This window comes from Lissotriton vulgaris, chromosome 7 (assembly GCF_964263255.1).
Source record: "Lissotriton vulgaris chromosome 7, aLisVul1.2, whole genome shotgun sequence".
Lineage (NCBI taxonomy): Eukaryota > Metazoa > Chordata > Amphibia > Caudata > Salamandridae > Lissotriton > Lissotriton vulgaris.
This window is the reverse complement of record NC_141695.1, coordinates 955,873,153-955,896,674: the sequence shown is the minus strand read 5'-3', so window position 1 is coordinate 955,896,674 and position 23,522 is coordinate 955,873,153. Positions and strand designations below refer to the sequence as shown.

General features: G+C 45.0%; 1 protein-coding gene across 1 annotated transcript in view; it reads right to left on the bottom strand.

Annotated features, from left to right (window-relative positions):
- The window catches only part of GABRA6 (gamma-aminobutyric acid type A receptor subunit alpha6), a 267,861-nt gene that overhangs the window by 193,057 nt on the left and 51,282 nt on the right, over window positions 1-23,522 (bottom strand). The window contains exons 4-5 of the mRNA XM_086928835.1: window positions 14,916-15,136; window positions 14,741-14,823 (exon numbers count right to left, since the gene is read on the bottom strand). Of these exons, the coding sequence (XP_086784961.1) occupies window positions 14,741-14,823; window positions 14,916-15,136 (304 nt within the window). The remainder of the gene's footprint in view (window positions 1-14,740; window positions 14,824-14,915; window positions 15,137-23,522) is intronic.

Genomic DNA, 23,522 nt, shown 5'->3' with positions numbered 1-23,522 from the left:
CAGTGTGTTAAGCATTTGTGAATCTACACAGCAATACAGTGAAAACACTACAGATGGACACAACACAGGTTTGATAAAAATAAGTATCCTTTATATAGACTTAAACACAAGACCACAAACGACAAAAATCCACAATACTACACTTAAGATTACTTAAAAGATGATTAAAGTCCCTTAGTTCAAGTTGTTGGTAAATGCGACAAAGTTCTCAACAAAGTACCTGGATGTGTAATGCAAGGTGAACAAAAGGCTCGCAAAAGGGGAGATGCGTCGGTTCTGGGATCCTGGGGAACGGTTGCATTCTTCCTCAATGCTTGCGCAGAGTAGGGGACTCGTTGTGAGCCTTACCGGTGTGGAGGTGATGCGTAGATTCTCAGCCTTCGGGCCCGTTGCAGTACGCAAGATGGCGCCTTGATGTAATGTGAAGATCCGGTTGCGATGCGAGAAGATGGCGCCCTTGATGCGGCGATGCAATGGCGCCCTGGTAGGCTTGCGACAGATCTGTACTTTGGAGTCGAGACAGGCCTTGCGCCACGCTTCTCCGGTGATGCGATGGCGACTCTCTCGATGGTGTCACGCTTCTCCGGTGATGTGACAGCAGGCAGCTGTGATGAACACACGCTTCCAGGGAGATGCGACGAAGGCTTGCTTCTCAGGCGTTGCGATGATCTCTGCTGCGGCGGCGACACGCTTCCTCTCGATGCGTCGCGTTTCCAGCTCCCAGCGGCACACAAGTTACTGGAGTCAGAATTCCCAACAAGGAAATTCAGGAGGGAGCTGGAGGTGAAGTCTTTTGTCCCTGAGACTTCAGCAGGAGGCAAACACAGTTTAAACCTTTGGTGAATATTCTGTAGATGAAAGTCCTTACAAAGTTCCTTCTCCTTTCCCTTGGCAATGACGCAAACACTGCAGGCCAACCCAGCAAACAGCACACTGGCAGAGGGGCAGTCCAAACTCCTGCAACTTCCTTGGTTCTTCTCCTTGGCAGAAAGGATTCTTGTTCCAGAGGTGATCTAATTTCTTGGGATCAGGGTCCCAATATTTATACCCCAAAATCCTTTGTTCTCTAAAGGCAGAGAGGCCTCTGCCTAGTTCAGAACAGTTCCTGAGCACTTTGTTGACATGACTCTCTTCTTCCTTTCACTGTGCAGGGCAGAGACATCAGCCGCCCCACAGGAGGTGTAGCCAGCACAGGGGAGGGAAGATACAGCTCTGGAGCACTCTGTTGACATGATTCCTCTTCTCCTCTCACAGTGAAGGGCAGAGACATCAGACAAGCCACAGGGGGTGGAGCCAGCCTTGTAGAGGGAAGGCCCAGCCCTATTCAGGTCCCAGGTGTAACTCCTCCCTCCCATCTAGATGCAGATCTCTCTATTCACCACTGGGCTGCCCCAGCCTGTCTCCTGGAATTCCCCAGCCCTGTCACACACAAACCCAGACAAGGAATACACAACCCAGCAGAGGCTAGCTCAAATGGTTAGGCAAGCAAATACCTGCTTTCTAAAAGTGGTATTTGCAAACACAGAATAATAAAATAAACTTTACTAAAAGATGTACTTTATTATTCTGAGTTCAGGCATACTACATTTGAATTTCTACCATGTTCCCTGAGTCAGTTAGTATTATAAGAATGTAATAATCTAACTGCCCATTCTAGCCTATGAGAACAGGTAGCTTTCAATAGTGAAAAACGAAAATGGCTTTAATTCACTATTAGAACATGCTACACACATCAGAGCATCACCTACCTTATACTTACAATGCACCCTGCCCTTGGGCCTACCATAGGGGTGTCTAATATGAAGCAAAGGGAAGGTTTAGGGACTGGCAAGTCGACATGACAGTGCTAGACTGCACACAGGCCTTGCAATGGCAGGCCTGAGACACACTTTACAAGCTGCTTCTGTGAGTGGCACAACCAGTGCTGCAAGCCCACCAGAAGCATTTGATTTACAAGCCCTGGGCACACATGGTGCACTGTACTAGGGGCTTACAGATAAATCAAATAACCCAATCATGGAATCAAATCAGTATATCAATTTAACACGGGGAACTCTTGCACTGTGGCACTGATTAGCAGTGGCACAGTGCCCAAAGCTTAAATCCAGCAAAAACATATTAAAATAGAGGAGGCAATCCTTCAAAAATGGAAGGGAGATTCACGCCAATGAGGGCAGGTCTAACAGCTATACATTGGTGGGTTCAATGGACTTATTATTATTATGTTTCTTATATAGCGCCTGAATCGACCCCCGAAGGGGTATCTCCGCGCTTGCCTTGGGAACCCGTCCTGGCTTTTCCCTGTGAGATAGTCCCTACAGGACATCACCAAGGTGAAAGCCAGGCATCCCGCCGCGGGGATGCCGTTGTGGAGATTAAGCAAGCCTAATGCCCGGAGTTGCAGAGTGTGAACCCATGATTAGGTCAGGCACCGAAGCGAGAATTATCGAGTCCATGGACATTTTGAGATCAAGACCCTGCCGCGTCGGGAATTGAACCCTGGTCCCGGGTCTGACCTCTGCTTCAGGGTCTGCCTGCTCTAACCAGTGAGCCACACTTCTCCACTTATCAATATGTAGCTGGATGGCTTTGCCCTTGAGACACTCTATGCCATCAAACAGGGGGGCAAACTCTTGTGTGAGCTTGTCAGAGTCACTTGTGTGGACACTGAAAATGAAACGCACCAGCGTAAGGTCTTGGGTGTTTGACAAACCAGGAGGAAACCAGCACCTTCACGAGAAATGCACAATTTGGCTATGGTGGTGGTGTCCTGGGGGGTGATATCCATGTGAAAAACACCAACGAGCTGAAAGGGTGAGTGATTCCTGAAAGTATGGACATTGACCTTGTGGGGTGAAGCACCGGTGGAGCAGGCAGATTGTGGTACAAGTCTGAGGTCTGAAAGTTGATTGTTGCCCCTGAGGCAATTAAGACCGTGGTAGGTGTGCCTTGAACTTTGAGGAGGCACTTGAGGGGTGGACTGGAGTGAGGTGTGCGGTGGTTCCACTGATTGCACCACATTAATGACTTCCTTCTCATTGTCCTCCATATTGTTTCTTCCATTATGTCGGGGTGGATGTTGATGGAGTGCTCACTCTGTTTTGTCTGGCAGCGAGACTGTCTCAGCATGGGGCGGCATACTTTGGAAAACAGATTCAGCTTTCCACAGGTAGTACATTTCTTGCCAAGTGCCGGGCAGTCAATTTGATAGGAGTAAGGCCCTCCACACCATCTGCAGGGTGGGCTTGGGTTTGGTTGCCTCAAACTTCGTGTTTTTGGACTCCTAGATGATTGCGTTGAAGGGATCTTCCTTGAAAGGTGTCTGTATGACCATTTCCATGTGGGCTGCCCTTGCTGTGGAAAGTTCTTTAGACTGCCCCAGGGTGAGAATGTCTCACATCGGCATGTTGGGCACTTCACAGAGGTGCACCCTTGGATAAACTGCGCCTTCACATCATCCTCTTCATCGGGCGGTGTGCATCTACTCGCAAGTTCTTTAAGATGGGCTTAGAACATGTTCACTGATTCGTCTGGTTTTTGGCATGCTTGGTGGAGGAGGATGCAGTCATTGTCAGGATTTGCAAAAGGTTTAAAATGGACAGTAATGGCGTTTTTGAGTGTTGTCTAAGTGCGGTACACCTGCTTTGACTACTGATTTGGAGATCTTGTGCACATGCGTCCCATCTAGCTGAAGGGATAGAGGTTGTTTCCTGCCATCTTTAATGTCCATTGCTTTGAAGTACGTCTTGAGGTGTTCCACCCAGGCTTTACACCGTGCTGCTTTTGTAGGCTAGGGCCGATCACCACAAATGACTATAGCGGCAGTATGGATGTCATGATGAGTCAGTTGCACACTTGGAGGGTGAGTGGGTGTGTCAATAAAGCACGGCAGGACAGCATAGTACTCATGGGCGGGAGCCAGAGGTGAAAGTTGTTGCTGCAGTCATGGTGAAGGCCACCAGGGGATGCCAGGGGTAGTGTAGAACTGAACTCGGGGCACCATGTGGGTGTTCCTGGTAAGTAGTTGTGCCACTGTGGACGTGTTGCCCTGGGACTAGTGGGGAAGGTGAAGTGATGAGGCAAAAATGCAGTGGAGCAGGACTTTGATGAGTGTCTCAGCCGGTCCCATGGGCTAGGTAGTGGGATGCCTGACAAAAGTCAGAATGCTATGGCCAGCGACCAGGAGGAACGCTGGGACATCCAGGCCGTAGAGGGTGTGCTGGCAAGGTAATCCAGCAGGCGGCTGCAGGACTGGCTGTTGCGAGGAGGGCAGGGCTCCTGTGAGGGATATGGGCGAGAGTTGCTCAAAGCTAGTGTTGAATTGTGCATTGCCATGCTGGTAAATACACATATAGAAACTCATGTAAGTTTAACTAACTCCCAACTTAGACGGGTCATCTTTTATGTAACTTATGCTGTGGGGATGCCGGGCTGAACTAGTATCCTGAAACCCATGGGAGAACGTTGATGAACTCCCCTGTATGGGTGTTCCAAATGTCACTGTCCCACAAGTCCTAAAACACTACAGTGCTGTCATCTCTGCTACTTGCAGCGAGAAGCAATATGCAGATTTTGGGTTCATACTGAATAACTCACTGGAATAAGAACTCTTAAGTTAGTATTAAAGTGTGTTTAGCATAAATTAGTAATATTCAATTGCTTATTTAAGTGCGTAAATATGTACATTGCCAAGGAGGTTCGATCCCATTGAGTGCTCCCAAACGGGACATTTCCTTACATTTGATGAAATTGAAGGCCCCTATGATATGTGTGTGCTTGAGCACAAAACAACTTTGAGGGGAGGTAATAGACAAATTGGCAAATTGGCACATTTAGTGCGAAGGTGATCGCTCAAAAGGGAACAGGAGACATTCTGGCTTTTTCATTAAGCAATGGACAAACTACAAAAACTAACATGAGGAAGGAGACACCATGAATATTCGTTTTGAAAAATAACCAAAAGGGGCGGTCAGATGCAGGGACTGAGTGTAGGACGGTGGAATCTGACTGCATGGTTGCCCTCACTATTTTGCTGGTGTTTTGATGGTTTTTTGACTTAGTTTGGCTGGGATCCTGCTAATCAGGGCCCCAGCCTAGCTGCTCCCTAGAATCTAAATTGATTGCATGTACATTAGGTACACTCCAGATTGGTTACTGGGTTGCCCTTGTGAGTCCCTAGTATATGGTACCTTAGGTACTAAGGGCATAGGTACCCCAGAGGCTTACCAGGGGCTGAAGCATGTATTATACAACCCCTTGGATGCCTTCCAAAATGGCACTACAGGTCTGCTACTGCAGCCTGGGTAAGGAGGTGCATGCACCTATATCCATCTTTAATCACTGGCACAAATAAACCTCTAAGTCAATCCTATGGCAAGCCTTATCAATCCTGAAGGCAGAGTGCTTGGTTTTGAGTGAGAGGGTGCCCACGCATGAGCAGGACCCCTCTGCAGCTTTCAGAATCTATTCTCTGAGGCTGTACTGTGATGCAGCCAGACCATATACTCTTAAGTGCATTATAACCTCGCAGAAAATGCTAACTTTGGAATGGCTGCATGGAAACATGTCGTGTTTGGTGTCAAAGACTTTGGAATCCTAGCCCCCCCCCCACAGTCCTGGTGGTAGGGGTAGAATTCCACACTTCTAGAGGAAGAGACACGTACACACTGACCTAACCGGTAATAGTTTAAAAGAGCCCCAGCATCACAAAATGGATGCTGCAGCCACAGACACGAGTCTGACCTCCTGATGCTGGACAAAACTCTGGCAGGAGTGGCCTGGAGAACAGCTTTCCTGCCACAGGGAGGTGTAACCACCTCCCAGACAGGTTGTAGTGTATTGGAGCTGGGTGGGTGCATTCATAGAATGCTTTTCAGACAGTGCTGAGGGCACACTTGGTGTCCCTGTGCATATCCCAGTTCAAACCGGTTGCGGGGGTACTCAGCCCCTGCTCTGGTGCGAACCTGAACAAAGGGAAAGGGGTGTAGCCACCCCCCTCCCTGTATCCTCCCATAGGTGGGTCCCCAGAGTATGTCCAACCGCCTAACTTAGTATAAGCATGGGACCCCAGTCCTTAGGACTTCAGATTACACCTAGACGAAACTCTGCAACATATATCTCTGAAATTTGACATTCTATATCGACTAGAGGACGGAAGAATCTCCCTTGGGGTCAAGGAGTGACTCCCCTGTTTGAACAGGCACCAAAGAAGCATCTTGCCGGTGTGCATTTCCAAAGCTCCTGCTAGATCCTGATGGATTTGAGACTCAGGACATGGACTTCCAGACATTTCAGAGGCCGCCATGAGATCCCAGCAAAGCTGAGAACCGCAGCCCTCAGGAGTGACGAGGGACTGGAACTCCTGGGCACTTTGCACATTTGCCAGTGCATCAACTTCCCGAGCTTTCCCGAGGTTGTGCATTGGAGTACTTGTAGTCCAAGCCCCAAGTACCATCTGTACTGAAGATTGTGGGCCTACACTCCACGAGTGTTCCCTGACACCGCTTCTAGCATGTCTGCTCAAGGCCCCTTCGCGATCCCTGGTCTGCCAACTGGTGGGTCTCCACTAAGGTTACTCTTCAGTTTTTTGGGCTTTCCTGGTTGCTCCAGACGTTTCCTGACTCCCCTCCAAAGGGTGAGTCCCTCAGACCTTGCTGGTTTGCACTGAAGCCAATCTCTGCTTTCTGCATGGGTTGCTGTTGCCAAGGCTTGTTGGGTCCAATCCAGAAACCGACACCGCAGCACTCGACATCCTTTGTGGGAAAGATCAAATCCAGCTCTTGGTTTTCGTCAACACCTCCTGGTCCTCGTGGCTGAAGAGTCAAGCTTCACCTTCTTTACCTGGAATCACCTGACATCGGTTGGCATCTTCTCATCGCCTTCCTGGTCACTGGCAAGTGACCCAGAGACTCTGTCCCCTATCCTTTCAGGTTCTTCAGATCTCAGATCCACCCTTAGATCCACCTGGACACTTTCCACATGGCCGCCTGCAGAATTTTTCAGCAGCTGGCCATTGAAATTGACGAGGAAACCGGACACGAAAAGACACCTATGCACCCGGCTTCCCTGGGTGAGTACCCCGGTGCTCCCATGGGTGTTGACTATAGAACCTCCTAGTTCTAAAGGGGTTTGCTCCAATTCCTTTTCTAAGTGTCCATAAACTGTAATTTCCAACCGCGACTTTCCCCATAGAAGTTAATGGTGATTTTCACCAAGAAAAACACAATTACATTTTAAAACAAGAGATCTACTCTTCACATGATACAAAAAACAATCCCATATATGCAGTTTAAAACCTTGTTAATAAGCCCAAGTCTAGCCACCTTACATCTTGAATTACATAATACAGATTAAAGTGATGGTGTGCTTTACATACTTTTCCATAGTTATCACAAGGAAATATTATCGACCAATAAACATTCATTTCCCATCCTTTCGAATGATCTAATGTGCAAAAAGTGCATCAGTTTGCTGCGATGGTAACCTCGCTGATATTACATTTCAAATTAATACCATTGTAACAAAAAATATTAATTTAATCAAGATTATAAATCATTAAAATCAATAGCACCAAGGTCATGAAATTAGAGGGGCTCTACCCTATATTAAAAAAATTTCTACTGCCATTTAAAATTTTACCACTTGATATAGTAGTGGAATCGATTCACCAGACATCTATGTCAGTATTGTTCGTATACCACTTTCTTAATATATGATTTGGTATGCCCCTAGGGCTCAACGTATATTTTGCTAATTTACTGTATGCTGAATAAGTTTACTAAATGTACTTTTTCCTCTAGCCTCATAAAGAGACTAGAGGGATGTGTTTAGAATAAATACATATATTTTATATATATACCTGGTGTGGTTCTCCTTTCATTTGGTCATTCATGAGATTATATACTGGTAAAACAAGCTGCTTTACATTCCTTCAAGACTTAGCCTGAAAGCTGCTCTCCACAGCTACCACTAGGATAGCTTTCTATATAGGTTGTATTTAAACCTACCATCAATAAGGGTCATTTGGACTGGTTCAAGGTGCCCACTAGAATAGTGGACAGCATATACCAGGCCAACTTCTCACACTGAGGAGGCTTAAACTGGGGATGGAGGGGCCATGAGGTGCTTACACTGGTTGTTCCACTAACCTTTTTCTTGTGTTCTGGATATGGATGACAATATTGAATATAAAGATAGGTAGTTATCAAAAGCTAACATTTTCTTCGGAAAGATCTGTAACCTCAAGAGGGACTTGGTGTGGTAACATCTGCCACTTGAAAACATAAATACAACGTAAGTAGGTATTTATATTTAATCTGTTTTAAATGCTCCTTTAGATAATGCCTTATAAATAGAAAACATTGTTAGTCGAATATAATACATCCAGGATCGTTACTTATGAATATATTATGCAACTCTGATCTAAATAAGAAGGTTCTTAAAGGAAATGCATCAATTTTATGCATAGTTGCGTGCGTCAACAGTCTCATTAGTGAATTTCTTTGACAAAATGTTTAACTTTTTCGAAAAGATGTCAGGCTTTTTCCTTTGCTTTCACAGTCTCAGCGACAACACATAATTACTAAATGTGAGAGGCCTGGAGAGCTCCACTGATTAGAACTCTACTGGCTGCTCTACTTCGAGGTCGACGCACCGCCGACTTGCCAATGCAGCAAGCATAAGGTAAGTGTTTTTTTTTATTATTTTATTTAATCCTACCTATCCCATTTTCTGGCAACTTCCCCCACCCCACTGCTCTTACCTGTGATGGCCGCACCTGTGTAGAATAAAGCACCTGGGAAATGGAGCCCAATACACAAATTTCCCATGTTTTTCCTTTCTGTTTTTTACTATGAAACATCTTTCCCCCAGAGAAAGTCCTTCCCCTATTTCTCCTCCCAATTTAGATGATCTGATTCCCTTCCTATCTTGAAATGGGGGTCACTCCATTCATTCGCTGGAGGACATTTCTGACCGTTTCAACGGTAGTAAAGAATAGGATGGAATTTTTTGAATACCCAATACATCCAATGTTGTGGACCTTCAGATATCCAGAAGCTAACCACGTCTAGTGTTTCCCATTCTCACTCCTTGCATGGGAATTTCTATTGTGTATTTCTCCACTCTCATGATGGAGAAATATGCAGTAGTAAACCCATCTATACCAGCAATGATTTGGTGAATTTTTCATTTATAAATACATATTTACAACTGTAAATATTAGCTGGAACTACTCCTGATATGTATTGATTCCTCCTATATTTGTTCCTTTCAACTAGAATCCCCACTGAACTGAGCTTTTCTATCCTAAATAGGGATGCCAACATCTTTGTTTATTTCCAGACACATTGGAGTTCCCTATGTGTACCTGCTGCTGTACGCTCCAGGTGCCAAGAAACATGAATGGTCTTGGAAATGAAGAGTCCAGGATGATTAGAAGATCCAGAGACCTGTAGGGGATATTCCTTTTAAGAGTGAATGTGCCTGCACCTGAATGTTCACAAAAAGTGTCAGAGACACTGCAACCTAAAGTTGTGATAGATTGCCACACCATTCCAGTGTTAAAATACTAGTTGCACAGCATGTAATATGCCTGTGATGCTTCAGACGATCAAGATGAACCCCACTATCTGGTTGTGGAAAAATCTAACCTTTCCAGTTTTCACATTCGCTCCATCCAGCAAAGCCTATCCAACCAGGCAGAGCCTCTCTGGGATAACTCTGCTATCTGTATATGCTGGGGAGAGAAAACAAACTTTGCAAAGAAACAGAAGAAAGCCACCTATCAAACAATCTCACGACCAAAACCTGCCTTTAAGTGTTAAGCTCCTCTCCTACATTTATTTACAGTTCAACTTTCTTCAACATTGTGACCTGTGCCCAGCCATATACAACTATCATTAGATCATACCTTGAGATCTCTGCTGATAAAGACTGCACTCCATAAAAATGGCTATGGCTTAAGGTACAATGCTCTCAGGCCCTATCATATCATGTGTACTTGCAGGTCATCCTAAAGTGTGGTCTTTTTGTTACACTAAAAATCCGAAAGGGGCAGAGTCATTTTTCAGATTTTTTCTAGTTCGCCATGAGTGATAATTCTTTCTCCTTCCCAGTAAGTTTGCCCCAGGTCTAGATGAACAAAATGAGTTCAGGTAAGCCAATCGTACTTCACACCATCCCACCTAAATATTACCATCACCTTGCTTCTCTTTCATACCCAAATCCTTGACTTAGTCATGGATTGATATTTGGAAATAGGAACACTTATTTGAGGGACTGAGGTACCCCTACTGAGTGCTGTAGAAGTAGAAAGAGCATTTCCCCTAACCAACCCTAATGAGATATGTTTAACCATTCTTCAGACGCTCCTTCCATTCCTGCTTTAGCATCCCCAATCTGCATGCCATGCCATTATAAGCACAGTTGCTGCTTAAAAGCAAAAGTTTCCTGGTTGGGAAGACAGAAGAGGGCACATGCAGAAGTCCCCTGGGCCTCTGCCTGCTCTTCTAAAGGCACAATGAGACCAACATGGGAAGTTGAACGACAGGGACACCTTTTCTCTTTATGAATCTTGAGGATGGTAATTGGTGAATGGTTTGTGACTGCAATTAAACTTGCCATGATGTATACCTTTCAGAATCTGAAATGGGGGAAGCAGCCCTCTTCTATTTGTATTTGGAAAAGGATCACAAAAGCCCTTTTATGAGTAAGAAATAGTTTTACATCTTGTAAAATGACTTTTGAACATTGTAAAAATCCTAATCGGAGTCGCTAACCCTGTGATTTTCGGACTCAGAGGGTTTGTGACTGCAAAAAGTATTTGTCCATCAGGCCACTAATTCACATTACGAGCAACAGCGGCGAGAATTACCAGTACCATTGCTTCAGGAATTCACCCTCCTACCTTTGAGAGGTGTTTGCTAGGAATGGCTGTACAATGAAGATTTTGTTTTCAAAGTTGAATTCTTTTTTATTGACAAAGAGCCTGATCTCATATCGAATAGCCAAACAGCATTTTGATCGAAAATAGAAACGTTTCCAGGGAAAGTAATTCAGTGGAAGAGCCGTATCTGGCTTCAGCACTTTGTCCACATCAGGTATTTTCTATTGTGCAGAACATTTATTCACTTCTGGAACCTTTCAGCAGTGTAAGCCGTCACTTATAGCCCAAAAACTACTCTTTGACACAGATCTATTAATATTGCTTGCTTCTTTAAAAAGCGCAACCTAACCACCTAGGGGCAGATTTACAAGCTTGCGACGCAACTCCAGTAATGCACCGCATTTTCGCTGGGGATGCGTCACGCATCTGCCCATCCGAGCATCACGGTGCGCCGCATTGTGCGGCGCATCAATGGTGACGCACGGGTGGGCAGATGCGTCACAACTCTTCTGGCACATCTCCGCTGATTAGCAGAGATACATCAGAAGTCGTAAATCTACCCCCTAGTGTTTCTTCTGCGTATGTTTGATCTCTCCCACTCCCCAAAACCGTATTTCCCTAGTTCATTGGCATGCATAGTTTATTCCAGAACTTCTTTACTCCAAGATCCAGGATCGAGCACTAAACTCTCCAAAACAGTAGCTTCAAACATTATTTGAATTTTTTTTATTTAAATGGCTGATTTCTTCGCATTTCAAATACTCATCGAATCCTTTGAATTACTTAGGTTCAGTTAAATTGCTTCTAAAGTATGACTTATTATTTGTTGATTGCTTTTCGGTTGTCAGAGTCATCAGGTGAAAATGTCACAATAGAACTAAATTCCTCAGCAGACATCATCAATCAAACGAACATTCTAGAATGCCTATTCCTGGTGATTGCTAGATATACAGGAACTGGCAAGAGAACAGTTTTTCTTGACACAGGATAACCCCCTCAAGAGTTGGTGATTTAAAAAAAACAAAAGCAACACTGTGGGGTTTATGAGCCCATGTGTCAGTTTTGCAACACCAGTGCGTACATTTTTGTGACGCACCGTCGGTGTACAAAATGCTCCATGTTGCATCATATTTACAAAGTGACACATCTAGGCAGATGCGTCACTTTGTGAACCCCTGCGCCACATTATACCCACGCCAAGTATAATGTATGCAGGGTGGGCGTTCCCCCGCAAAAAGCCTTGTAGAAGTGATGCTTTGAAATCTATAAGAATTCAGTGCACCACTTTAGGACGCCATTGCGTCAAATTCTTACGCTTGCCTCTTAGCAGGCGTAAGGGTGACGTAGTGCTAGAATCATAGCACTCCGCACTGCATTGCTGGAGTTGCGTCATGTTTCCGACACAGCTCCAGCAATGCATCAGTTTTGCGCAAACAGATACGTCAGTAGTACTGACGTATCTGTCATTCCGTGCAAAATGATGCGTCATAGAGTATATATGACGCATACATCATGTCGCAAGGAGGACCAACTGAGAAGTGACACATTACTGTTTTCATGCAGCGATGCGTCACTTCTCATAAGTAAGACCCTCTATTCTTAGCCTTTACGGCTAGCAAAGCCTTCCCATGGCATCGGTTCTAGATTAGAGTCAGTAACCGTCTGCTACCAGTCCTTCCAGTGACTCAAAGCCGAGGAAAATCTAAGATCCGTTACATTGCTGAGTGGCAGGAGCTATATTAGAAAATGCCAGATTATGTCTGAAGATGGCTTTAGGGTGCTCCTGTCCAAGTATTACGAATGCAAGTAGGTCACAGCATATTTTAAGGATTGTGCTGAAAAAATGAAGCTGGTGGGAAAAGAGCAGGTTGGTGAGGAAAAGTGCCAGCGTAAGAGTTAGTGTGGTCAAGTAAAGTGATGCACAGAGGGTCATGAAAAGGACATGAGCAGATTAAATAATAAACATGTACATCTGTTCCCCTCTCTGGGGCATGGAACAATTGTATGCATATGGCCAAATTACTTTAGTTTCATGTTCAGAGCAAAACAGAAGAAGTTCCTAGACAGTCTGCAAGTCGGCATACTTAAACTGCTTTCACTGTTAAAGTTGGGATGGAGGGAAAAATTGCCTTTTTCGCATCCAGGGTACATTGACATGGCACACAAACAATTCAGCCATTGCTGTAAATACCTATATCGGATTGTAAGAAAGTAGAGATGCAAGCAACATGCCCTGCAAAACAAGCATTCCTCATTCTGGACATTTCGGAGTGCAAGGAACAAGAAATTCTTGTGAGATTTGGTACTGACAGGGGCGAGCCTCACTTGCAAAACAGGGGATTTTGTGAGGGCACCTGCGTGCCAGGAGGACCCCGCTGGAAGCACTGCAAACTGACTTCCCTGCTGGGGAAGATCATTTGGAGTTCGGAGTCAGAGGTCCAGTCGATGTATTTACATTGATGTAGCTAGTAGCATAAAACTAATTATGGTAAATAAATTGCCCAGGTCTCCACAGTACTTCAAGAAGCACCTGTTTTTTTTCTGCCCGCAGAGCAGCGAATGATCCCGATTTCCACTCTGTAGATGTGAAATTTCTACTTTTTTTTACTGTGCAGGAATTGCACTCACCACTCCACTAGATAAGAGTAAATGTTGCATGTATTTGGTGACGTCCTGTTTTTTAAAAAATACAACAGCGATCCGCAGACATTGGAAGAAGGGAATTTCAGAATCACACCACTCTAAAAGCTGCTAATAATTGGTGGCCTGTCGGGGACCTGTAAGGCTGCCACTTGCCTGTATAGAAGAATTAGAGGGAGAGTGATTTTACACCTGAACAACCTTAGAAGTAAGTGGGAGGAGGATCTGGAAACCCCCTATTTCGAAAGAGGACTGGGAACAAAATCCCCAAAGTTTCAAGGAAGGGCAGATTTAAACATATTAATCTATATGTACTACATAGGGAGTAACTCACCCCCTGTAAAATGAACAGACCCATTGCAAGTGGGGAGGTATAATGTCCAGGATGCAGGACACTAGGCGCTGAGTTCCTAAACATGTTTTGGAGTTGCCCGATACTCGAAAGCTACAGGGAAGAAATCACAGGAGTGCTAGCTGAGGTCATGGATAGGGAGATCCCAAACACACCCGAACACTGTCTTCTAAGTTGGTTTCCTCACACAGTAAAAACTAAAATCACAAACAAATTTCAAGACATAACCTTCTTCCTAGTGAAACGACAGACGACTCGGAATTGGAACCCCCAAGGGGAACCCAAGTGGTGGTCTGGAAGTGGGAACTCTAGAAATGGGAAAGCTACGAGAGCATAACCCTGCTCTGTGAAGTCAGACGTGGACAAGGTTCTTTAGACATAGCCAGGGCATGGGAGACCCTTGTGGACTCATTGACACACCCCTCACGACTCAGCACCATACGTAATGCCAGGTACCCCATAGAACTGTGGCCATCATACCAGATCAATCCTCCTTAGGAAAACGATTGACGAGGGCCGCATACAAATGACTCTTATATGTATAGCAAAGGCGGGGACATATATGACTGCAAAGACACCCATTTATATTCCTAAAATTAAAACCAAGGCTTACGGCACACTCAAGTTAGAGTGAGGAGGGGAATGTTTTCGTTTGCTTTTTAATTCTTAACTGTTTCATTGGCTGTTGTTATACCTTTATACTCCAATGACCTGAAAGACTAGACAATTTTCCACAACAGCAGGATATATGTTATTATCAAATGCCAAAAGAATTTGTTTAAAAAAAGCATATTAAATAAAATCAGCAGTGCGTACATGTTCATGTAAGAATCATTTAGCGCAATTGAGGAACACATACTTACAGCTACCAAACTTCAGTGGGCAAGCATGTCCATCCATGGGAAAATTTATAAGCAGCATTGGACATGCCGCATTTATTGTGAGCCTGTAACACATGACAAACATTTCTGTCTGAGTAACATTAACAAAAATAGCATAGAACAGCCGACATTCATGGATAATCAGGCTTGTACTCACTTCATTGTGTACAGAATACTTCCGTTCTGAGTAATCCTCAGCAGTTTATTGGGGGTGGTCATGGCGTGTGAGATGGACCTCTTGCCGTTGCGGAAGAAGGTATCTGGGGTCCATATCTGACTGGCCATTAAGTTGTTCAACTTCAGAATTGATATTGGTCCATTAAATTTCAGCCTCTCATCATCCCATGTCTGACGGAAGAAAACATCCAGTCTGTATTCCTGTAAAAATATGACACCAGTTCACACATCGAGGTCTTCATCATTACATCTGTTTCAATGATGAAATTAAGCTTTGCGTCAACTGGACACATTTCCTATGTTCCAATATCTGCAGATTTTTTTTTTGATAATGCTCTGTGATGGGTCTGACATTCCTAAAGTCAGAGTTTCCTATAGAGTAGGACTGCAACTTTTATGAACTGATGGAAAGGAGTACAAATTGGCTAATCCTAGAAATTGGCCAACGTGTGTGGAATTACTCATTATTGATAATCAGCCATTAGCTATGTGGTACCACTTCCAACCTCGGCCATGTAACCTTTAATGAGTTTGCAATCTCATCATATTTACATATCTACATATTTTGATTAGATGGAAATGAGAGGGCATAAGAGTGCACAATATGTTCAGAATTAGGTGGGACCTCTTTCAGGCATGAGTAGATGAGATTTTAGGGTAATTTAAAAAGGTGCAGAAAAGAAACTGAAACTTTGTTTCACTGGGAATCAGTTCCTGAGTTGAGGACCACGTATCTTGAATGCACAGAATCATTAAACAGGTGTCCGAACATTTAGAGAAGAAAGAGGGTTGTGAAACAGGATGATAGCTCATAGTTTTGGATGGATCAGCAGTGGGTTTCTTGAGTTAGGGGAGGGCAATAGCTATTTTTAAGTGTTGAGAAAACTGGATTTAAGAGACGCGATGGATGTATGTTGTTACAACGCATACTTTTACAACGCATACCTTTACAACACATTTTTTACACCGCAACAGCCATTACAACGCATTCCATTACAACGCATGCCATTACAACAAATTCTTTGAAACTACCTTTACAACGCATTCCACTACAAAGCATACTACATTTACAACGCATACCATTACAACGCATACCATTACATTGCATGTATGGTAAGTATTGGATAGTGTAGGGGTAAAAATTACTATTCTAACTCCAGGGGGGTGCAACAGGAGGGTAAGTGTTGGATAGTGTAGGGGTAAAAATTACTATTCTAACTCCAGGGGATGCAACAGTAGGGTAAGTATTGGATAGTGTAGGGGTAAAAATTACTATTCTAACTCCAGGGGGTGCAACAGTAGGGTAAGTGTTGGATAGTGTAGGTATGCGTTGTAATGGTATGGGTAGTAATGACTGCATTGTAATGACATGCGTTGTAGTGGTATGCGTTGTAGTGACATGCATTGTAATGGTTGCGTTGTAATGGCATGCGTTGTAATGGATGTTGCGTTGTAAAAGGTTCGTTGTAAAGGTAGTGCGTTGTAAAAGTTGCGTTGTAAGTGTTGTTTCCCGAAGAGATAAAGGGCCTGGTTATGAGTTGAGGCATTATTTATTGCCCTGATAAATAATAATACCACAGGGTACATTATTTACTGGGTACGATGAATAACTCCTATTACGAGTTTAAGGGATTGACATGGAGATTTTGGTGTTTAACACACTAAAATCCACATGAAATAGTAAATACCCTCTGTTTCCCGTTTGTTGTAAGGAAGGTTCAGTTATTTAACCCATTCAATGCATATCGTATGTGTTAAATACCTTCAAACTCAAGATTCCGACCTATGCATATACAGGGCTGAAGTTATGGGGTCGGAATATTAGGAGCAACTCATAATCAGACCCAAAGAGGGATCTCCAGCAGGACCAATGATGAGCGGGCTAGCCATATAGAGAGCGGCTTGGGGACACACAGGGTTCGATTGTACACAAAAGCGTATAGGAATATGTTCAGTCGGAGATGTTAGGGAGAAAAAAGATAGCTTGGTAAAGTTAATGGAGTGGGAGGAGGAGACTTTGGCTGCTGACTGTGGTGCTAAGACTGAACATAGAATAATTGTAGTGTTCATGATTTAAGAAGAGAGAAGTGAGGGAGAGGCAGAGAGACAGACACCAAGTGAGCGAGTAGTGAGCTAAGAAGGAACAGTTGTTTCTGTGGGTGCATGCGGAATGGAGGTAAATAGATAATGCAAGTATGTAGATTAACAGCAGTTAGTGCAGAAATAAGCAGACTCAGGGCTAGTTTCCAGGTATTCCTGTGTTCAGTGGGCTCGAGGTCTTGAAATGTGTGGAGGTACAAGGTCATTTCAGATTTTAGGGAGAGAATACAGGAAGAGATTCAAGGTTGAGGTGATGAAATGGCGAGTAGAAAGTAGAATATGGATGTTTAATGTTGCCTTTATTAAAGAAATACACAATTGCTCTATAAGCTATTCTCCTTTATGGAGGATATAGTGGATTGTGATTTATGTACGAAAGAAAATGTTTGCAACCCTGTGAACACCAGCTGCTAGAACCTCATAGTAGTCCACATGTTGAAAATGAAGTGAACACAAGATAATCAGTAATTTCTATCAGCATCTTGATGCGGTTATAAGCCCTAGACCCAGATGATGAACTTAGTATACTTCGTCTCTGTAAATTGTACCCACCTGAGCACATCCAGTTAACCAGAGAATTTCTGTCAGAACAGTCTTCAGCTCCGGGCTGTCAACAGAGAATGTTGTAATTTTGGAATGGCCTGACTGAGGCAGGGACTCAGAGGCACCCCGTTTTAGTGGCCAATAAGCTCTCTCAAAAGGGAGAACTCTGCAAGTCTCTAGTAAAAAGCATTAAAAATACTAAGTCTGTACCAGAATGTGTGCCTCACCTAAGCCAGTCAGTCAAGTACACTTTATTCGATTTGTTAAAAATCATAAAAGACATTAAAATATGTATATACAAATTTACAAATTTACAGATTACATAGGTTTACAAATCCGGGCAAAGACATTTTATGCAGCGATAGGACACAAATGCAATGCAGATCAGTGATTAAGTGGCAGCTCTTCAGAGCTAGACAAAATCCCTCAATGCCACCAATTTTGTTTTCGCTCTGTAAGCCGCCGCCAAAAAACTAGCTACACCAAATATGATGGGGGTACTGCCCAGGGACTGTAGGTAAACTGGAGCCGGCCTCACCTAAGCATCTTTGACTGTCTATCGAGAAGCCAAAGAAGCTTGCAAAGGAGGTGTGGGGATCGATTCTAGGTGCAGTGCAATACAATTATCACAGTATTAATAAGGTATAATGTCCGTCAATGAGGCACGAGGCCGCCCTTATTTAGCATATAAATATAATTTCAAAAAACGTTGGCATATCCAATAGGTAGGCATCACAGACAACGGGAGGGAGGGCAGGGGTAAGGTAGACACCACGGACAATGGCGGGATGGTGGGGAGTAAGGTAGGCATCACTGACAACGGGAGGGAGGGCGGGGGAAGAAAGCATGGACAATGGGAGGGAGGGGGTAAAGAACGCAATGACAAATGGGTAAAGAAGGCACAACAACTCAGGTAAAGAAGGCATGGACTATGGGAGGGAGGGCGGGGATCATCTATTTAAGGCATTGTCTGATTTTGTGGTCAGGAACAGTATCTGTGCACAGCACCAGCAATAATAAATATGAATCATCCATCTCTTAAAGCTAAGGAGGCTTCCAGTTAGGCAGACCTCTGGGAAAATAGCATGGTTGCTCTGAGGATGGCGGAGGCATGTCCTGGCAAAGAAAACTGTGGGATTCTAATACTAGTTTAGCTACCAATGTTCATAGGAGTTCTGCATGGTAGATCCACAGACAGCTGTAGTGAAGGAAACACAACCCAACCCCCAGGAACACTTGTGTGTAACTGCTTCCCATGTGCCAGTTCTATCTGCAATACATTCAGACAGAAGAGTGCTTGACAACTTGCCCAGAAAGAAGAGTGCTCAATACCTGACCCATACAGAAGAGTGCTCGACACCTGGCCCAGACAGAAGAGTGTTCAACACCTGGCCCATACAGAAGAGTGCTCGATACCTGGCCCATAGAGAAGAGTGGTCTAAACATGGCCCATACAGAAGAGTGCGCGCACCTGGCCCATACAGAAGAGTGCTCAACACCTGATCAACACAGAAAGGCTCTCCATACTTGGGTCAGACAGAAAAGTGCTCCAAACCTGAACCAGACTAAAGAGCGGTGCACATCAGGTCCAACCAGAAGAGTTCACTACACCATATTAAGTTAGATGAGTACTTCTAACCTGAAACAGACAGAAGAGCGTTGACACCTGGGGCCAGTCAAAAGAGTGCTCAACAGTCCACACTTGGGTCAGAAAAAAGTGCTGTCCACATCTGGCCAGACAAAAGAGCACTGTGTGCCAGGTTCATAACGAAGAGAGCTCCACACATGGTTTAGACAGAAGAGGGATCAAGACCTCTGTCAGACAGAAGGGCCCTCTGCACCTGGGCCTTACAAAACAGGGCTTTAACTTGGGCCAAACAGGAGAGTAAGCACTTCACACCTGTGTCAGAGAAAATAGCTGTACGCAAGAACCATACAGAACAGCGCTCCACACTACAAGAGTTCAGTGCACCTGGATCAGACAGAAGATTGGTCAACCCCAAGCCTATACAAGAGTTCTTCACACCTCGACTAGACAAAGATGCGCTCCACACAATGGAAATCATTTCCTGAATTCTTTAAAAAAGAAGAACAAGGAAAATATCAGGGGTATGAACAAAGAAACCACACTTTGCCCACTGACATAGGCAAAAAGAGACCTGTTTATGGTATGGTGGTAATTCCAAGAGGAAAACGAGAAGATGCCTTCCCCTCTGTCCATCACAGGAGAAGTGAAGCAGAGAATTTGGCAAACCGGCCCCCTCCATCTCACTGTAGCAAAGCACTGCTACCTGTCTGAGGTCACAGAGTCTCCGTCCTGTACCATGTACCATGGATGAGCTCAGCCCTGGTATGGAAAGGGTGTTGCAGTGCCACAGATCACTGTACCCTGGGGGTGGATGAAGGGCTCCAATCTCCTGCACCACCATCGCCTGGCCTCCCCTCCTCTGCAGGCCCACTGCAAAGGCTTCCCTCTGCAGACATGCTGTCCCAGCAGCTTTCTGGCCCCTGCTCGCAGGACAGGCCAGGGAGATGGGCTGGGTGCAGACAGCGGCTTCCTCTGCTGGTGCAGCACTCCTGCATGCTGCAGCCAGGCTCACAGGATGCTGTTGGAAGAGGAAGCTAGCTGCGGGAGGGGAGGGCGGGTGGCAGGGAAAAGTAGGAGACAATGGACATGGGGAATGGGAGGGCAGGGGGGTGATGTGACTGGGCACTGAGGAGACGAAGGCGAGGAAGGAGATGAAACTTCTCTGAGAGGGGTACACCTGGAGGTATTGGGTGTGACATGATATAGAGCTGGAAATGCAGCAGGGATCGGGTTATGTAGGAGGGCGGGGCCAGGTATGGCAAGTGAAGTAACAATGCCAATGGGAGGCCAAAGATAGGGGCATGTTAAGAGAGAGCGGAGGGAGAGAGAAACAAGGAGGGGATGTCAGTATAGCAAGGAACTATGGGGGCAGGAGAGAAGGACAGGAGGATGTGGCTAAAGGCCAGAGCTGCCAACTGTGGAGCTTGGAATCGAGGGGTTGGGTCTTGACAATAGCTCAACATCCTGTGATACTAGGCAAATCACCTATTTTCCCCACACCTACCAAAAATTATTGTGTCCTTGTGTAATGTAACTGGTGCTCCAATACCTCAGGGTCGAGTTTGCGATATATACATGTGACTGCTGCTTGTAAACTAACAGCGCGCATGGTGCACTGAATGTTGCAGCAAAGCATGTCATGCCTGCAGTAGTAAAAACTAATTAAAGGAAGTAGTGCTTGCAGACTTAAAAAGACGTACCGTGTAACAACCGAAGTACAGGGGCCAGTAGCCATGGCAGGTTATAAATGAAGACAAGGCCATACTGAGGAGGGACTAAGAAGCCAATTACTGAATCAGAAGCCAGCATTTAAGAAGGACAAAGGCACAAGCCAATGAAAAATATGGGCAGAGAGTGAGAGGGGATTCTCTTCCAAACTCCATTACATCAAGTCTCCCAGAGCAGCGCATGCGCGCTGATTCAGGCTCGACCTAAAAGGCCAATGCCAAGCAGTACTGATGCTGAAAAATTAGGGTTTCTTTTTCAAGCAACTTACGTTTGCAAGCGCTGAATGAGTACTGTAGCAAAATGGAGGATGACATTCTTAAAGCCAGTCACAGATACTTTGCTCCTCTTCAACTGATTAAATCTTACAACTGCAGGTTTGCGAGCATCTAAACAATTCCAACAAGGCAAGTGCAATGGCAACTACAACATCTCGGAGGTCGAGTGTTGACTTTCTGATGCTGGGGGTGTACGCTGTTAGTAGGACGCCAAGAGGGCTCAGGTGAACATGGCCAGGAGCAAGCTGGTGTCAGATGAGATCTCAAAGATCAGACTGGATGACTAGGCAATCACATGCTGGGTTCCAGCAAACAACATGCAATAAAAGAATAACATAAAAGAGATAAAAGTATTAAAAGGTTGTTGTAGAGAGGTGGGGGCACTACAGTATCACTTGCATATCACACCTGTCACTCCCTGTGATCGCCTGTGTCTGGTGAGGGGGTTTAAAGCTCGGAGGATGTTCATTTTTCCAGGGGGGGGTGCCAGTTCTTGGTACTTCTTGCATTATTTTACGATTGCAATGAACACAAGAAGTCAAAAGAGCTGCGGCCATGAAAGCATAGACTGCCATAAACATGAAAATCCTGGCCATTGATATAATAGAACGACTTCAGCCACAATATCAAATTAAGTGTCTATATAATACATAATAAAAACGAATGGCCACAAGAAACTTCTTCTATGTTCTTCTTTCTTTTATGTCTTTGTTTTGACCTATATTGTTATTGTGCATCACTCAGGAACTTTAATCCTGCCTCTGTTTCTTTTTTACCAAAGCTAATAGCTCTGGCGTTTATGTGGCAAAGCAATCAACGCCATGTTGTTTCTATGCACTAGTACATTAAAACCAGAACTATTGGCTTGGCCAGTGCTTGTTGTAAGTGAAACTCAGAGAGAAAAATATAATACAGGACAAAAGAATAATGAATGGCCTGTACACTACAGAGACCCATCCTCTGATGCTCTTTGACTACCCACTAGCTGTCACTGATGCAACAGAGTCTGTTTTCTGAGCAGCAGTGTTTCTAGGTACCAGCAGACATGGATTCCAAGGTCATATCTAGGCCCGGGCGTAGTGGGCGAGGTGGGGCTCCGCGGAGCTACGCGGAGTGGGCGAGAAGCTACGCCCACTCCCGCACTCCGTGTAGCCCCACTACGCACCTCCCTCCCGCTCTTCTCTACATACATTATTTAAGCAAAATACCCTTAATAAAGCAAGTTTAAAGCACTTACCGTGTCCGGGGCTCGTCCGGGGCTCCCTCTAAGAATCGCGTCGTCATGGATACCAATGTGCATGCGCGGGCGGCCGCCCATGCGCATTTCTCCCGAGAAATGCGCATGCGCGGGCGGCCGCGCATGCGCATTGGTATCTATGAAGGGACGCTATTCCAAGAGGGAGCCACGGACACGGTAAGTGCTTTAACCTTGTTTTATTAAGGGTATTTTGCTTAAATAATGTATGATGGGGAGGGCGGGAGGGAGGTGGGTGGCGGCCGATTCGGCTACGCACACGGAGTGGGCGTAGTGTTGCCGGCTACGCTGTCTACGCAAAATGCATAGGAGGCAACACTACGCCTAGCGTAGCCGATTCGGACGCCCAGGCCTAGTCATATCTTCAACAAAGCAATGTACAATACATGGTTCAAGACCACAGGACATTCTGCCCAAGTAGGCTGCCAGAACTGATAAGAATTCAAGTGAATTTGGGGCATATTTACAAAGAAATGACGGCAAACAATTTGCCAGCGCCGTGCTGCGTCATTTAAAAAATGCAGGGATGCGCCGTATTCACAAGAATGTGGTGCACCCTTGTGTTTTCCCTTGTGCCAATGCTTTAAAGCTGCCTAGCGCACACACAGACACCCTTGTGCCATGGTGCAAGGGTGCCTACGTTGCAGGGATAAATCTTTATGTGCTGGAAGGGACACCTTCCTGCACATAAACAGTCATTAAAGGCGATTTGCTCCTTCTATTGTGCTGCAGTATGCAGTACACATAGAAAGAGCGAAAAACGAGGAAAAACATAAGTATTTCTCCTGCTTGTTCCACTCTAACCATGCTTTTCAATGGACTTCCTCAGATTTACAGATCCTTGTAAATCTCAGGCAGCGTCAATAAGCAATGAGTGTTACGGTGGAACGCCCACAGCAATAACATTACACCCCCTTATACGCAAAGCGATGCGTGAAAAGGGGCCATATTTGAAGGAGAAGAAAAGCCATGTAGGTAGCTTTGCTTGGGCTTGTAAATATTGGCCAGCATAAAGCATCACCAGAACGTCCAAAAAAGTGAATCTCCGGTGGAGCTAGGGGCTTGTAAGTATGCCCCTTTGGGTACCTTCAGCTTTTT